This window comes from Pleurodeles waltl, chromosome 6 (genome assembly GCF_031143425.1).
Source record: "Pleurodeles waltl isolate 20211129_DDA chromosome 6, aPleWal1.hap1.20221129, whole genome shotgun sequence".
NCBI lineage: Eukaryota > Metazoa > Chordata > Amphibia > Caudata > Salamandridae > Pleurodeles > Pleurodeles waltl.
In genome coordinates, this window is record NC_090445.1 from 617,037,647 (window position 1) to 617,055,381 (window position 17,735).

The following is a 17,735-nucleotide window of genomic DNA, read 5'->3' on the forward strand; positions in this document are numbered from 1 at the left end:
AATCTGGTCCTGATGTCGTCTGTGCAGGCGATGAGGGCGGTCTTAGTGCTGTGGTTTTTACGGAATCCAGACTGGGAGATGTTGAGTATGTTGTTGTCCTCCAGGAAGCGAGACAGTTGTTTGTTTAATATCTTCTCTATGACCTTCGTGGGGAAGGGGAGTAGAGAGATAGGTCGGTAGTTTGTGTCAGTTTGTATTCTGAATTTTACTTGTTCCATGAGGTGGGACTCCTTCTCTTTTAGGGTGGTGCACAGGAGGATGTCCTCATGCATGATGGCGATGCCTCCTCCATGTTTGTTGTGGCGGTCCTTGTGGACCAGTTTGCATCCTTTTGAGGTGGCGTACGCAATGTTGGGTGCTGAGGCGGGGGTGAGCCAAGTGCCGTGATGAACATCAGGTCTGGCAGGAGCGTGGATACGGTGTTCCAGATTTCTGTGGTATGATTGCAGAGTGAGCGGGTGTTGATCAGCAGGCACTGGAGATGCTTTGTAAGCTTGGAGGGAGGCTGTGCTGGTGCAGTGTCTGTCTGAGTGTTGCAGGTGAAGTGGCAGTGGCAGCAGGTGAAGGGTCCGCCTGAGGTCCGGGGAGGGAATGTAGCAATTGTTGTCCCCATTGTTGTCCTTGTTCTAGGGGGCCAAGGCCCGGTGTTCGGAGGCAGAGTATCGACCAGTAGAGGGAGGACCAGGGTTCCTAGCTCTGGGTGCGGTCCAGGTGCAGACGGACATAGGCGGGCTTGCCTTTGCCAGAGACGTGCCCGCTGCGCAGTTGCGCACCAACCACCATTAAATAGGTCCTGGAGTGGGGGGGCGATGGGAGAGGTGGACGGGAGTGCAGATGGGAGGGAAAAAACAGCTGGAAACTCAGTGGGGGCCTGAAGCGGGGAGCGCAGGTTAAGGCTAGAAGAGCAGGGGGTGGTGGCGCGTGCCTCAATAGGGTAGCAAAATAGCAGACAGAAGAGGAGCAGAAGGCACTGCACAGAAAGTGCTATAAAGTGCTTAGAAGTGCAAATGAGAGTTGGCTGAGGACCGGCTCATTGGCGTCGCACAACGACTGCCATTAAACAGGTCCTGGAGTGGGAGGCAGACGGGAGCGTAGTTGGGCAAGAAAAAAAAGCAGGAAACGCAGTGGGGGGCCTGAAGCACAGAGCACAGGAAAAACGGGAAGAACAGGGGTGACAGCAGACTGAATAGGGCAGCAAGATAGCAGGCAGAAGAGGAGCAGAAGGCACTGCACAGTGGCCGCTATGAAGTGCTTAGTGGTGCAAGTGAGAGCTGGCTGAGGACCTGCTCATTGGTGTCACGCAGAGAGTGCAGGAAAAGACGAGAAGGGCAGGGGGTGGTGGTGAGAGCCTGATGAGGGCAGCAAAATAGCAGGCAGAAAAGGAGCAGAACGCGCTGCACAGCGAGCACTATAAAGCACTTTGCGGTGCAAATGAGAGCTGCCTGAGAACCTCCTAATTGATGGCGGACAGCGACAGCCAATAAATATGTCCTAGAGTAGGTGGCCAGGAGGGGAGAGGCGGGCAAGAGAAAAGATGGGCAAGAAAAAAATTCAGGAAATGCTGTGGGGGCCTGATGCGAGGTGCGCAGGAAAAGGTGGGAAGGGCAGTGGTGGTGGGGGGAGCCTGACTATGGGAGTAAAATAGCAGATAGAAGAGGAGCAGAAGGCGCTGCACAGGGAGCTCTATAAAGCACTTAGCGATGCAAGTGAGAGCTACCTGAGGACCCAGTCAAGGTCCTCTTGATCAGGTTTCTGTATTGTTTTCTGTGTCGAGTAGGCTTTCTGCCAGTACTCTCTCAGGTTCTGTGCAACCTCTCATGTTCCATGGAATGCTGCTGTTTGGGAGACATTGGTTATTCCCTGGGCCTCATATCCTTCATTGACAGTGCATATTGTATGAGTTTCAGAGTCACTTTGAGACCATAGTGCAAAGGGAAATGATCATCTGTAGTGAATCCATCCTTGAGGAGTTCCTGTGCGATAGGGAGCAGAATTTGCCTTCAGTCGAGTGTGCTTTGTGATAGGTCTTTGAACAGGAATACCCTGCTTTCCTTGAACGTGAACTTATTCAATCTTTTTGATTTTCTAATGAAGTTGTCCTTCAATGTGGATGACCAGAGGTTCACAAGAATATCTTGGGGCTGAATATCAGGATTATATAATTCAGATCCTTTTGTAGTAGGGGGACCTTAAAAAATCTGCATAGTAGAACTCAGTGTTCTAGCATTCATCTGTCTTCTTCATGTTTTGGATTTTTATGTTGTCCCTGCACGACCAGTCTTCCAAGTTCACACATTTGTTCTTCAGCTCATTTAATTCCTCTTCCATGCAAACAATCACTGGCTGGTTAGTCAACACATCTTGCCTCATGGCAAGTATGTCATTCTTGTTTGATGAGACCACCAAGGTGCCTGTCATCTCAGTTTTCTAATATTTTTTGATCAAGAAAATGTGTCAGATATCTTTTTAGGAAGGGCAGATGAGCAAACGTTCAGATCTTCTTTGGTAAGCATGTTGTCAACCTTTTTTTATGCCATTCCAGTTGCCAGGGCCAGTCGGTTAGGGGTTTTGCGTGCATTATGCATTTGGTTGCTCCTTCAGATCCTTTTGCTGGTGTGATTTCCTTTCTTTTGGCAATCATTTATTAGCTTGAGAACCTTCAGTTCAAAGCAGATAGTGCTACTACTCCTGGCTCCAGGCATCAGTTGTGCAGATTGTGGAACCTCTCCTCTGTAGTCCTGTGCGATGCCATCTTTGTTAGCAGGCACTTCCTCATTCAAGTATCCCCCTGATACTTATTAGCCAAGTGGAAGCTTGAAAACCACCCGATCCTCAGGGCTTATTGAATCACTGCAGAGTTCAGTCTAATGACATCTGCACAGAAGGCATTCCACTGCTGTGCTATAGTCAAATTGGCCTTGTGTTTGGTACTGCTGCCCCTCACATCTACATGCTGGCAGGATACCTCTCCACTCTATGGCAGCTTCGCTTTCATTCTTCAGATATTCAGTATCTCAGTGTACCTTCGTATGGCTCACTGCAGCGCCACACAATGTTGCTGGTAAGTGGAATCCAGCCACTCAGGATTGCCTCATTAAGTTGACCAGGTAATCATCAATAGCTGCTCGGATGCTTCCCTAGAGAGGAGAGTGGGCAGCTGAAGGAGCCCATCCAGCTGGAGCTCACATCTGAGCCGCCATCCTCTCTCTGCATTGGCTACGCCTTCCAAGATGCTGCTTTTTAACAGTGCAAACCCATACACTGTGCTGCTTCAACTATAAAATAAGCCAATTCATAATCAGATGTATTGCCAAGAGTGATCTCTACAAGCCGAATCAAGGTGATGCAGTGCACCCATAGAAAAAAACAAGCTAGAATACAGTGCACGTCATTCAGTAATGATGAGCCACTTGTGCATCATATTAATTAACTAGATCTGGGGCAAAGTGAAGATGTTTTCTTTGAACGAACTTTCACAAAGTACAATCTTCTCATAGATGAGTTGTGGAAATATCAATGCAGTGTTTTGATAGAATCAAGCTTATGCTACCAAACCCTCGGAGGTAATACAGTGCATCTCAACTTTACCATCTTCATATGCAACAAGTTATCAACCATGGCATCAAACCTTCACCTACAGGAAGTGCCGGTCAGACATTTTATCAAACGGTAGGTCCGAAATTTGCTTTACTATCTTTTCACATACATCTTTTGTCATTAATGTGCATTGTATGACACTCACATCAATATCATTGTGATACGTATGAGCCCCCCAAGGTCGATACAACTGGCAGTTCTTTTTTTTCTGGGATATTTCATTCCTTTGAGGGCATGTTCCCTTTTTGACTGGCAAGCCTTTCATGTTGGTCAGATTACAAGACAATTTGATAGAGAGGAGTCCAATCTGAAATTCTCCTCTTGGTTTGGGGCTTAACACTTTGCAGATGGTGATATTTTATCTTGCTCTTCTTCGAGGAGCATGCCAAAGGGTATGCTAGACGTTATTCATTGTAAATCCTGAATCTAGTGATACAAGACAATGTCAGCATTTGCCGGCATATACAGTAGAGCAGAGTGAGCAACATCGTACTTCCCCGTTTTCTTCAATCAATTTATAACCAAGAATTTAGCCATAGAGGAGCTTACTGATAAACTGTAATTTGCAGTACTTTCAGTAGCACTATAATAGCACCAATCATGTACTAAAAAATGCCATCAACCAATCTACATGCCGAGACCGCTGTGTCTCTTATCTTTTCTATACGGAGTTCTCCGCTCTCATTGCAGATGTCTCTTCAGAAGTAGTATATATGTTTTAGTAGTAAATGTGGGAAGAATCTCGGCAAATGGCTGGAGAATGAGGAATACTCACTACTAAATGGTAAGTGTTTAAGGAGGGGCTTGGGAAGGCGTAAGGAGGGGGTTGTGGAGGGACATGCTAATTCAAACAACCACCCCAAAAAAAGTAAACACACTGTTATTTAGAAACTTCACTTCTAAAGTTACTACAGCCAAAATGGATCTAAAACAGTTGTAAATGTACTCCTTCCCAGCTTTGGATTAAGTCCAGCACTTTACATGGCCACTCACAGGTAATGTCACACACTCTCATAGAAAATAATGGAGTTAGGGACTTATCATTAACACCACTTATGAAATAATGGTAAATAAATGTAATTATTTCTACTTTTAAATTATATATTTCTTTAACATCTTTATTATTGTATTCAATTTATATTTCAATTTAATAAACTATTATGCAGACTTCTGTGTAAAAATGATTACATTAGATATTAAAATGGTTAGTTAAAATCCATTAAACAAAGAAGTTTATTAAATAATATTTAAATATAGAAATTATAGTGATGGTGACATTAAAAAATATCTGAAATATTAAATATAAAATCAATTAATATATTCTTGTTGTTTTTTTTATTAAGTATAAATTTGGTGAGTTACTGGCTGTAAATTTAATTTTTGTAGTTTTAGTGTAATAATTAGTATTTTACGTTAATTTGCATTTAATTTTACATACATGAAATATTTGTAATGTTGGTTGAATAATTCAACTTTATTAATTTTCCATGTTCTTTACTATAGGTAGCACTCTGTCCTGGTGGCTGAGACCTCTGCCTATATGTGAAAAGCTACTAAAAGTAACTTTACACTTCCAGTTCTAGCAGGCTCCACCTCCTGATGAGGGACTTAAGACATTTACGTCTGCACCTAGTTGTCAATTTACACTCCGAAATGGCCAATAAAAAACAAAATGTAAAGTTACTTCAAGGTGCAATTGTAAGACAATTATTATGTCAATATATATGTATGTGTATTCCATTAGACATTCTAATATGTGTGTTTGTGGGCCTATGTGTTTGAGTCTGTTTGTAAATATATATGTGTGTATTTTGTGTGTTTTCATTTCCCAAGGGTAAATATTTGCATATATGTGTGGATAGAGTTTATATGGAGGATCCCAGTGTTCTGTGTGTAAATCCATTTGTGTGTGATACACACATTCAAATGTGCTCGTGTCTTTTTTTATGTGTGTAGGACTGGGGTTGTGTTTGTGTATTTTTCTGTGAGTGTGTGTGGTGTCTACATAGAAAAACACACACATTTACATATACTGGCTTAGCTACCCACAAATAGAAATCTTGAGCAAATTTTGCAAAGCATGGTACTTACAAAATTTTCAGACTGGAGAGCCCACTGAATGCTTGCCATGGGATCTTGGAGAGCTGGTTGCCAGAGAGCCGCCTGGAAGAAGAGACAGCAAATTTCAATGAAGTACAGTTCCATGAGTTTTAATAGGACATTTCACTAAAAACAAACAGGCCTCTGACCAAACTGTCAAAATCATTTGTCACTCAAGGGATTGGTCAATGACAGACACTTGCACTTAAAATAATTCTTACTCTGATTTATTTATAGCGTATTAGAAAAATTCCAAATGGTAAATTCCAAAACAATACTTCATTACAACTTTATGGCACTTATTGTACCCATAAACAATATGCCTTTCACAGCGGTGACATCTGTAGATGGGTTGAACCAGTATATAAAATTGCAATAATTCCACTTCTTGCCATTGAGTGCAAAAAGTACATTAAAGCTAAGTCCTAAGGAGAGGGGCGAGGCCAGGGCTAACCGGTTGTTCATATGTGTGTAAATAGTTAGTATTATGTAGTGCAGGGCTGCATCCATTTTCTGTCTTCCAACCATGCAGCCTAATGTTCCCAAAAACGTGGCATTAGACTTGCCACGTTGGACTTTTTTTCCCCTAAAGATATGCTAGATATTCCATTTCCTGTCTTTCTTTATATCAAAGACAACATGGTAAGCGTACGATGTCAATGTAAAACGTTCAATATTGCCATATAAAGTTCAAACGTAAAATTGAACGTCCTGACACTGTCCAAGTCCAAACCTGTCAGAGTCTGTATGGCTCAAGCTCATTAACAGCTGGGGATCTTGCAGTTTTCTTTGTTAAAATATAATTGAACAGCAGTCGCCATTTAAGGCAGACTAGTGTGCAAATCAATCCAAAATGGACCCCTGGTTTTGGCACAGGGACACCATGTTAACAGTAATATCATGGAAATCAAAGACAGACTACACACAAAGTCTGATGCCTTCTTTCACCGTTTGAAGGTATAGAATGAAGCTTGCACTGTCACTGCCAGTGGTGTCCCAGTTAATTTTGGCAGGTGATATACATGCCAGAACCCGTGCAGGGGGTAGGACGGCTGGCAGATCGAGCGGGCAGAAGTTGGGATTTGGGCATGAAATGGAAGAGGCTGTTGATGGAATCGAGCAGTCACATTGCTATTCTCCTCCTAGAACCTTGGGTATTATGTGATGGGAGGGGATCATATCAGCATATTACACTCAGCAGCGACCAGGCAATCATTTACATGCTAAAGGGTATAAATACAAGCAAAAACAAGCATCCCATGTTTCCCATGCCACTGGATTCTAGCTAGCCTGGCTGATGAGGGGTGAAACCCCGAAACCGGGCCCAGGATGCTTGTCTCCAGTCCAGGGAAGACCTGGCCTGGCAGTTCGGGCTGGACTGTTCCCATGGGGAACAGGGTCAAGACTGATTTGCATATGGCTGGGTCCAAACTGGAATGGCATGGGCAGCAAAAAACGATGGATTAAACCCAGATCTGTGACTGGGGGTGAGTGTTTGCATTGTCAGCACTCCGTCCATCATCCTTTTTGTGTTGCTAATGTCACCCTAAGTGGGAAGGGTATGCCCAGACGTGGGTCCCGTGCTTCCCATGCCACTGGAGTCAAGCTAGCCTGGCTGATGAGGGGTGAAACCCCGAAACCGGTCCCAGGATGCTTGTTTCCAGTCCAGGGAAGACCTGGCCTGGCAGTTCGGGCTGGACTGTTCCCATGGAGAACAGGGTCAAGACTGATTTGCATATGGCTGGGTCCAAACTGGAATGGCATGGGCAGCAAAAAAACGATGGATTAAACCCAGATCTGTGACTGGGGATGAGTGTTTGCATTGTCAGCACTCCGTCCATCATCCTTTTTGTGTTGCTAATGTCGCCCTAAGTGGGAAGGGTATGCCCAGACGTGGGTCCCGTGCTTCCCATGCCACTGGATTCAAGCTAGCCTGGCTGATGAGGGGTGAAACCCCGAAACCGGTCCCAGGATGCTTGTTTCCAGTCCAGGGAAGACCTGGCCTGGCAGTTCGGGCTGGACTATTCCCATGGGGAACAGGGTCAAGACTGATTTGCATATGGCTGGGTCCAAACTGGAATGGCATGGGCGGCAAAAAAACGATGGATTAAACCCAGATCTGTGACTGGGGGTGAGTGTTTGCATTGTCAGCACTCCGTCCATCATCCTTTTTGTGTTGCTAATGTCGCCCTAAGTGGGAAGGGTATGCCCAGACGTGGGTCCCGTGCTTCCCATGCCACTGGATTCAAGCTAGCCTGGCTGATGAGGGGTGAAACCCCGAAACCGGTCCCAGGATGCTTGTTTCCAGTCCACGGAAGACCTGGCCTGGCAGTTCAGGCTGGACTGTTCTCATGGGGAACAGGGTCAAGACTGATTTGCATATGGCTGGGTTCAAACTGGAATGGCATGGGCAGCAAAAAAACTATGGATTAAACCCAGATCTGTGACTGGGGGTGAGTGTTTGCATTGTCAGCACTCCGTCCATCATCCTTTTTGTGTTCCTATAAATACAAGCAGCCTGAACACATGCCTTCCAAGTGTCTGTCCAACACAACCATTGGAGGGTACACTCAATTCTGAACATTTTCCCAGAGTAGGGCGCCTTTGTCCACTTGTAAGGAACAAGATTTATAGAGTGTATTTTTGCCATCTTTGTGAGCTATGATTATGTATTTATGTGTATGTTATTTCTATAGCACAAACCTAGCTAAAAGGCACCAGAGCTCTCCATATGGTCAAAGGCAAGCTTAACATAAGTAAGTTAAGTTTTGAAGATTAATGCATTTTCATGTTGTGTTCTTTAAAGAAGCATCTCTTCAACTCTTTCCTAGATTGGAGCCTAGATGGAGCAGTGTTGCTGTTCCTGATACTGTTTGCATAGACAGGAAAGGCCTATTGTCTTTTTTTTTTATTTTTTACACTTCTTAGGCTGCAGTATGATGGTGTCCTGGCAGCGGGTGTGCAGAGAACCATCACAGATGGTTAGCTTGTCTGCAAGCTAAGTAGAGATGCTAGTTGTGATGGCTTTATACATGATGTAGCTGATTATGAAGATGGTGCAGACTGGCAAGGGGAGCCAATGGAATTCAATCAGGATGGGAGTGATCTGATCAGTTATCCTAAGCCCGTAAATAAGATGTGCTGAGGTGTGTAGAATGCCCTTAGGGAATGCCAGTGTGGAACAGGGCATTATCAACATCCAGAGACAAGAGTACAAGGGCTTGAACAGCAGTTCTGTAGTCGCTTTCTGAAAGAAACAGTTTGACTTTTGTTTTAAAAAAGAGAGCTGGAACCCGGCTGCCTTTGCTTTTAGGACATGTGTTTCCTAAGGGAGGGGTTGGTATCTAGGATAAATCCAAGTGATTTGGCATTTGGGGCTCAAAGCCATCGGGGTTCATGTCACTGAGCCAGGATTTTACTGTATTTTGTTTGTTGCTCTTGCAAACAATAGGAATTTTGTCTTTAGTGGGTTAACCTTGAGGGAGGCCCTATTCATCCAGGTCTGGATGATGTGCAAGCAGTAGTTGATGAGTTGAATGTCTGGAACAGAAGGAGACTTTGCCATAGAGTTGTGTATTATCTTTATAATGGCGAATCTTGATGCTGTTATCTGTGTGCAGAGCACCAAGTGAGTCCTTGTAAAGGATGAAGATAACAGAAGACAGCTAGAACTCGGGAGGGGTAGGGACTCCTTATATGATAGGGATTTTTTGTGACCTGAAGGTGCATATTAAACTTTGCAAGAAGTTGCCAAAGATTTAAAAACATAGATGATGGATGTGAAATCAGTTGCCACCTACCAATCAAGCCACTTCTCAATGCCCTTTAAGTTTTTCCTTCTAGAGATTTTTTTTACTACCAAATCTAGAGTGATTTGAATTGTGGGGGTGATAGGCTTAAACTTCTGCTGCTTGTCCTTTACCTGTTCTGTGTCTCTAAGGGAAGACTGCTCTGCTGATGCTGCTCGATGTATGTTTCCTTTTCTCTGAGTGTGCGTGGACATAGCCAGTGATAGGCCTGTTGGGTCACAGCAGTTAGCCTACTGTGCCTTAAGCTATGCGAAAACTATAGTGGGGCTTATTGTCCTAGCTTGAACAAAAGAGCCTCAACCCTACCCATCCCCAAAGTTGGAAGATAGACAGGTGAGCGAAAGTTAAAAGCGTTCCCTTATCCCCAAAAGCCTCCCCTTTCTTCTGGAAGTGGAGAAGCGGTGTGCTTGTCACTGATCCTGGGAGGGGCTGAGAGGACAGGCAGAGCAAAGGGCAGCAAGTTAAATGTGACAGGAGCAGGCCGAGGCCTGCCCAGCACACAACAGGCTGCCTCTCTCTCCCTCTGGAGGGCATGGGAGGTGAAGCATTTATTATAGGTCGCAAGACAAAGAGGCATGTCAACTAGGAGGTCCCACCTCTCGCTTAAAGAACAAAGAATGTGATAGAAACGTTCGAACTAATGCTTCTAATCCACTAGGAAAGCCCCGGGCCTACCTGTTCCATCGTTTCATAGGTCGCCTGTGCCGCTACAAAAGGGGCTTACCGAATGCAAATCAATCTAACTCCGCCCCATAGGTAGCAGTCTGGCCTGAACCCCAGGCCCTCATCTGCTCAGTGCGAGAAAAGTAAACAGACATTCTGGCCTCATCAGCCAGGTGTAGCCTCAGACTTTAGAACAGTAAGATACGGTGCCTTATTTGGATATAACAGCTTCATTAAAGGACACTAATGAGAGGAAAGTAAAATGTATTTGAAATGGTTGCATTAATGCTTTCACAACAGCTAAATTACTGTGAGTATTGTTTATACTTTTTGTGCTCCCTATGCCTCACACTGTGATTCCAGCAATGCTTTTCTATTGTTATTTGATATTCGTGAAGCGCACTGTGCTCACTGGACTGACCTCATAGCACCCTCCCAGGTCTTGTCTGTTTCTCTGCAAACCAGGAATGGCAGCCATGGCTCGCAGGAGTGTACGGATGCTGCGAGGTCAATGCGGGGAGAATGTAGTGATGGGTGTGTGAGTCTCAACTTGCCACTGTAGACTTGATAATATCTATGCCATAGGGAAACCCCATATATAAATGCTGTTCCAGCACATATGATTCGTAGCTGTTCCAGTGCCAGTTAAGACTCCATCAGACTGACTTGAATGCAAATAAAATGATACATGATGCTAAATATGCAAGGCTACTGGAGGTGCCTCTCAAGTATACCCAAGTACTTCTCAAACCACCCCCCCCCGCTTTATGCTAAAAAACAGCAATGATCATTCTGTCAGGGTAACAGGAAGACTGTGGACTGTGTGTTGTGCAGGCTCATGTCTTACATGCTAAGTTTATACATGAATTACGAGACACTGCTTTGATGCCAGTGTCCATGTTCCCCTAGTATGATAGACACACATTACAATGCCCTAAATTATAAAATAACCTTGCCAAACATCTCATTTTGGGGTTCATGAAAGCACTCTTGCGGCGCCAAAAAACATTTTATTTCGATGTGCAAAGTACAAAGGACATCCAAGAATTCACATTTCCACACTATCTAAAACAAGATATGCAGAATGCCTTGGCCACCCCAGAATCCACGTTCCCCGTGTGAAGCTCAATTGGGGTGTAAGCATACACATTACTCCAGTTTGTGCAGCCATATTACCATAACAGAATTGACATTGCCAAGGGATATAAAACACCAGTGCCCTGTCAGAATCTAAATATACCCTTATAAAAATCAGGGTTGTAATGCGCCTAAGCTGCAGTAGCACATTAGGCATACTAACAAGCATTCACGGGGGGCATGTATGTACTACCACATTGACATGCCTTTCTCCAACATGCTCCCAGTTGCAGAGACCAGATTCAATGAAATCACCATTGTCAGTATGCTGGCCCACCCAGTCCCACTCCTCTTATTTCCTACTCACAGGCACATGGTGAACTAAGGATATCAATGGTCTCAAAGACCAATCATATGGAGCGGCAGTGGCTGGGCATCCAACCTGTAATGAGTGTTAGCTGCTCAGCACACAAGTCCAGAGACCGATGGAAACCCACGCTTCTCATTCTGCATCCTTCCAAATTTCCTATTTTCCACCTTCAGGAGGTAGAGTGAGCCTCTGTCTCCTAACTTCTATTTCAGTCAGTGGTAAATAATACTCGCTGTGCTCTTGCTCTTCGACACAGTGCTACTGATGACTGTTCTTCCAGCTTGAGAAAACAAACTAATTTTAAATGGTGCTGTGTTAAAAACGGTATAAATTGGGGCTAGGTGGGTTAATGGTGGAGAACTGCAGCTAGTCTCCAGCTATGGCACATTAAGAGCAGGATCATGCTGAGCCAGTCCTGAAAACACCCCTAGCTTGCAGCCCAGTGGAGAAATCCCAGAGTGCCCAGATTGCTAGTCCATCCCTAACTTCAAAGTCATTACCCTGACCGATAGATCCTTTTAGAAAATTAGCCCCAGCCATCTTGCAATTGATTTTTTAGGCTTTGACCAACTGAATGACTGGTGTTGGTCAGCACTCTTGAGAGTCCATGCAGTAAAAGAAGTATGATTTGACAGCCAGACCTGGAGGTAAGAACGGTGAGCTTGCACAGTCCGACTTTGCAAGCCCAGGGCACATACTTTGAAAGCACATTTATTTGTCCGTGCAAATTGATTATACTCATTTCAAAGGAGATCTCAAAATGGACTGCTCCTTATCACGTGGTAAGAGCCAGGATTTCCAAGTTTTTTCAGCTAAATTTACCCCAACAATAATTGAGCTCACCGTGCACCGGATCCACAGAAAACAATGAGAGTATGCATCCACTGTGGCCAGTGCTTGAAATGGAAAAATACAGTACAGCACAGGTACCCTATACCAGAGTACCTACTTGCTTCTGAGAAGTGCAGGTACTGTCCAATTAAGTACTGCACCTCTGCTGAGACAAGCAGGTACTCGCCCCTCAAAATAATGAAGGGTAGTTACTCAGTACCTGACAGTATTGGCCCATTTGAAACACTGATACTGGTTTACAAAGCTAAAATAAGGTACAGTATGGCATAGAACGTACAGGGAGAGGCCTGCTGGGGCTCTTTGTCCCTGGTCCTACTCTTTAAGGGTGCCTGCTTTCCTGATTCAAAATACATTTAAATAATAATAATGAGGTTACCCAACTAGGTGGATCTAAATAAGGAGCTTTCTCTTTGCCTAGCAAATGTTTTTTTCTAATTACGGGTAGCCCAAAAGATTAAGGGCCTGATTATGAGTTGGGCGGACGGTGTAAACCGTCTGCCGAACTTCCAATGGGGTGGTTGCCACCATACTGGCTACCTCCCCACTGGGCCATTTAAGAGTTTCCTGCTAGCGGAAAACAGCCTACAGCATTGTCTCCATCTCGTAATCGAGCCAATGGCAATGCTGTAGGCTGCAGGGTGCACAAGCACCCTTGCAATGTTCACTGTCTGTAAAGCTGACAGTGAACATTGCGTGGGTGCTTGCCAGGGGGGCCGCAGCACTGCCCATGCCGAGTGCAAGGGCAGGGGCCCCCTAGAGCCCCCACACCCATTCTCCGCCAGCCTTTTCATGCTGGTGCTACCGCCATGAAATGGCTGGCAAAGAATGAGGTCCTTATCCCCAGAGCAGCGGTGCCCTGGCGGATTAGGATCACCACCTACTGCCAGACCATCAGGAGCTAGTGGTCCCCTCACGGTCTGCCCGATATGGTTGAAATATGGCGCTTGGATCAATGCATTGGCGGTGACCCGACCCCCATTCGCGAGTCTGGCAGTCTAGTGACCACCAGACTCGTAATGAGGGCCTAAGCCTTTGGCCCACAAAAGCTTCTGAAAAGCCTAGCCTAGCTAATAGGACATAACATAAAGTAATGTAATGTAGGATAGCATAAAACAAATAGGACCATTGGTATGAAGTAATTTCAGTTGGGTGAGCAAAGGTCAGTGAGTTGTGAGGTTAACGGGGTCAAGAATGGTCAGTTTTTCTGCCAATAAGCAAACCAGAGCCTATTTTAATAATTAAATCATTAATGGTCAAGTTATCAAAAGTAAATGTGTACTGAGTGATATTGAATAGTCACTGTATTGGTTGTAAGATACTGTGTCGCAGTAGATCTCTTAGCGTAAGCAAACCACATATAGGAACATTGGTTTAGTTTTCGGTAGCTACTCAGCACTCCAACAAGGCAAGCATGCTACCACAATATTTTCTCTATTGTAGCATCTCCATGACTATGTGGGAGGCAGAGTGCACAGGGCTAGCATATTAGCATAACACACAACCAAAAGTACCCAGGAAAGAAAGAAATATGATATTGGATAAGCAAGACCAGTAAAGCTGCAACTAAAGCTGAGGACAGGAGGAACTTCAGCTGTTATCAACAGGTTCATGTGTTACAAAAGAGCAATTTCTCCAAGGTCAGAAATAAAAACCACCACTCTAGTAAAGTTTCTTTTGTCAGGACACAGGTGTCACAAGAAAAGTACACGAGGAACTGCTGGGCTAGAAGACAGAGAACAAAATAAAATTGCGGCAGGAGACACTAGCTGACCTTAGTTTAAAGATGCCATTCATGCCTGGCTTGAATTCACATAGACAGGATAGGGAAACAAGGGTGAGGTTTAACAATCGGTTTTAAAAACTGCATTCACTATTCCACTTTCCCATTGACAGCATGAAGGGTGCCGAATCCTTAGGCGTCTGCTTGCCCCCCACCTGCAGTCCTCCTTTTTAGGGGCACTTGTATACCGTCCTCCTGGTTATGTAAGTAATTTTATTGATTCTCTAAATGCGGCCCTTACCCCCTTATTAATAAATGCACCAATTTTACAATCCTGGGAAACTTCAATCTCCACATGGATAAGTCAAAAGGCAAACAGACCAGAGCATTTTTAGACTGTACTAGAGCCCTTAACCTTACTCTTTCTTCTTCAGGCCCCACACTTAAGGCAAGTTATACCATCAATCTATTACTGTCTAACACTACGATTACTCCAGAGATGCCAGCTGAAGTAACCTAGTCTGACCACCTCTTACCACATCCTATTAAAGTTTATGTGGGAGTCCTCCATAATCTAGGGTGACAAACACCATAACCCAAAAAAAATCCTTTATCAGACCCTGGAACAAAGTGAATATGGTCGTCCTAGAGGAAACACAGATGCCTCGTTAGTGAATCAATGGCTCCTGGAGGCTGCAGATGGCATTGCCCCTAAACAAGTCTCCTCTCTAAAAAAGCAGTGGACATACCTAACTGCACCCAGGTTTTCCCCTATACCAGGCACAGAAAAAAAAAAAAAAAAATTGAGAGCGCTTGGACGAGAAAATATTTAGATGCAGACACAATAACCTATAAACAGGCCCTTAGAAGCTACTGTAACAATATCAAAAAAGCCTGCTCTAACTTCTATGCCTAGAAAATTGCTGAGGCTAACAGCAGGGCAAAAGAAATCTTTAAGACTCTCTCCTGCTTTATGGGTGCCAAAGCACGCGCTCCCCCTGTCACTCCTAACTCCACAATAGGCCAGGAGTTAAGCAACTTTTTTTAATATAAAAATATTAAAATACAAATCAACGTTGATGCACCCCTGAGACTCTACTTTTGACCTGTCTCTCATGCCTTATCATTCCATCCCAACCAATCAACTGGTTTCATTTTCTGCACCAAATGAGTGATAACTAGAAAATCTTTTTCTAGCTTACAAATTGGGCTCCCCCTAGATCCTTACCCTCCCGATACCCTAAGACAATTAACAGATGTTCTATGTCCTGTATATGCAAAGGTATGTAACACCTCCCTTCAGACAGGCTTGGTTCCTGCAATATGTTAAAAAAAAAAAGCCAGTATTTTTCCGCTATTAAAGAAACCAGCTGCCGACAGTAAGATCTTATCCAATTTCAGATCTATCTCCCTTCTTCCGGTAGCTACCAAGATGTCAGGATCAGTTGTGAACAAACAACCCTCGGATTTCTTAGAGTCCAGTCTTCTGCTACTCCCATCCTAATGTGGCTTTCGCACAGGACACAGTATCGGAACAGCGCTACTTGAAGTTTCCGAGTTAGTAAAAGCATAATTGGATAAAAGACAGAATGCCGCCCTCATTCTGTTAGATCTGTCAGCAACTTTTAGTACTTTTGCCCATGACATCCCCTTACAATGTCTATTCAACTGTGGTATCAGTGGACAAGTCTTGCAATGGCTGACCTCTTTCTTAACAGAGAGAGAATAATCGGTCCGGACAAAACCTCATTTCTCCAAGGCCAAGCCACTCAAATGTGGAGTTCTCCAGGGCTCCTCATTAAATCCAACCCGAATGAATGTCTATATGTCCCCTCTTTCCACCTTGGAGGAATCTTTTGGTATCACTATTGTCTCTTACGCTGACGATACACAGTTGTTGTTGTCTTATGAAGACACCTTAGATACCAGCATAGAAGCCTTCGGCACCTGCATTAGAACAGTCCTGGGTTGGCTCAAGGAAAGCCAACTGCAATGTAATCCGGATAAGACAGAAATTCTTCTGCTAGGCCCTAACCCCATCCAGATTTGGCACAGCACTTGGCCTAGAAACAGACCCACTCCCCTAACTCCGTCTCAGTCAGCAAGGAATCTGGGAGTAATCTTTTACAACAACCTCTCCTTTAATGCTCAGATCCATTCAGTCCCCAGAAACTGCATAAAGATTCCCAAGAGTCCTACCCCTACCCCTGCTTCTTGAGAGGCATGCAGAACCATAGTTCGAGTCACGATTCGCTCTAGACTATAATGTCTTATACCTGGGGTTACCTGCCTATCTAATTCGCTGTCTTCTGGTGATCCAAAACACTGCAGTCCATCTGCATTATAATCTTTAAAAAAGGTACTTCAGTTTCACCGTTCCTTCCTAAACTGCACTGGCGCAAAACAACCTTTTTTAAAGCACTTACTCTGGCACATCGTTTCCTATACAATTCAGGTCCGGTCTATCTTAACAAAAGAATTGAAAAATACCGTCCTAGCAGAAACCATTGGTCCTGTATAGCTCACTTTTTTTACCCCCGTTTAAAAAAATCCAGATGCTATGGCACTTCCTTCTTAGTACGAACAGCCAAAATATGGAATCATCTTCCGTTGCAGCTTAGAAGGCTAGAAAATTAATCTGCCTTTTATAAATCTTTTAAGATCCATCTCTTTAATCTGTAACACCCCCTCCCTCCATGTTACTCTGGTTGCTGGACCGGCACACACTTCTTGAGTAGCTGTTCAAACTTTACAAATAAAATCATTCATTCAAAATCCAAAAGATAAACCATTCATGTTATTTTTATACACTAATGTCACCTTAACATGTCCTTAAGGGGCAGGAGCCATCCCCTACCTCTATTCCTGATCAAACTGGGAGATGCGTCAGCCTCGCACTGGGAATCTTCGAAGGTGTCGATTTGTGAGTGCAGGAAGTTTTTGGAGCTCTAGTTTCTTGCTCCATAGCCAAATGGGAAGGTAAAGATATGTTGATTCCAGAGCCAGCAGTCACTGACTCCTTTTACAGATCTTCCAGTAAACCAAAGCAGCGTGCTATGAAAGATGCACTGTCCAGGACAGGATAAAAACAAACAAAAACTAACAAAAAAACCAAAATTGTGAAAATGTGGTTCCTCCGAAGAGAGTCCAAGAAGCAGTTTCAATAGTAATGACCAATGTTTTCCTTTATTAACCCAGTCACCTTCTCTAGCCAACCCAAACTGACGAACAATGCTGCTAAACAATGACAAAACACATATTGGTAACAGGCGAGCGCACAAAACACAGAGTGCAAAGCAAATCATTACCTTCTGACAAAACCAAAATGTGCTTTCAGATCAAACTGATTTCAGTTCTGTAGGCAACCTAGTTTTTCTCCCTCTCCATTTCCAAAACCTCTGCCCAGGAGTAAGCTGAGGCCCTCTCCTCCAGAACTGTAAGGTAACCCATCATTGATTCTCTGCGCCTCCACCTAAGTTTTACCTTGCACTTGTTACCATTATTTAATCCTGGAAATTGTCTTCTAGCTTCACACAACAGGAACAGC

General features: G+C 44.2%; 1 protein-coding gene across 1 annotated transcript in view; it reads right to left on the reverse strand.

The window, feature by feature from the left end:
* Window positions 1–17,735, reverse strand: part of LGR6 (leucine rich repeat containing G protein-coupled receptor 6) — a 404,113-nt gene that overhangs the window by 243,630 nt on the left and 142,748 nt on the right. The window contains exon 3 of the mRNA XM_069238930.1: window positions 5,689–5,760. Within this exon, the coding sequence (XP_069095031.1) occupies window positions 5,689–5,760 (72 nt within the window). The remainder of the gene's footprint in view (window positions 1–5,688; window positions 5,761–17,735) is intronic.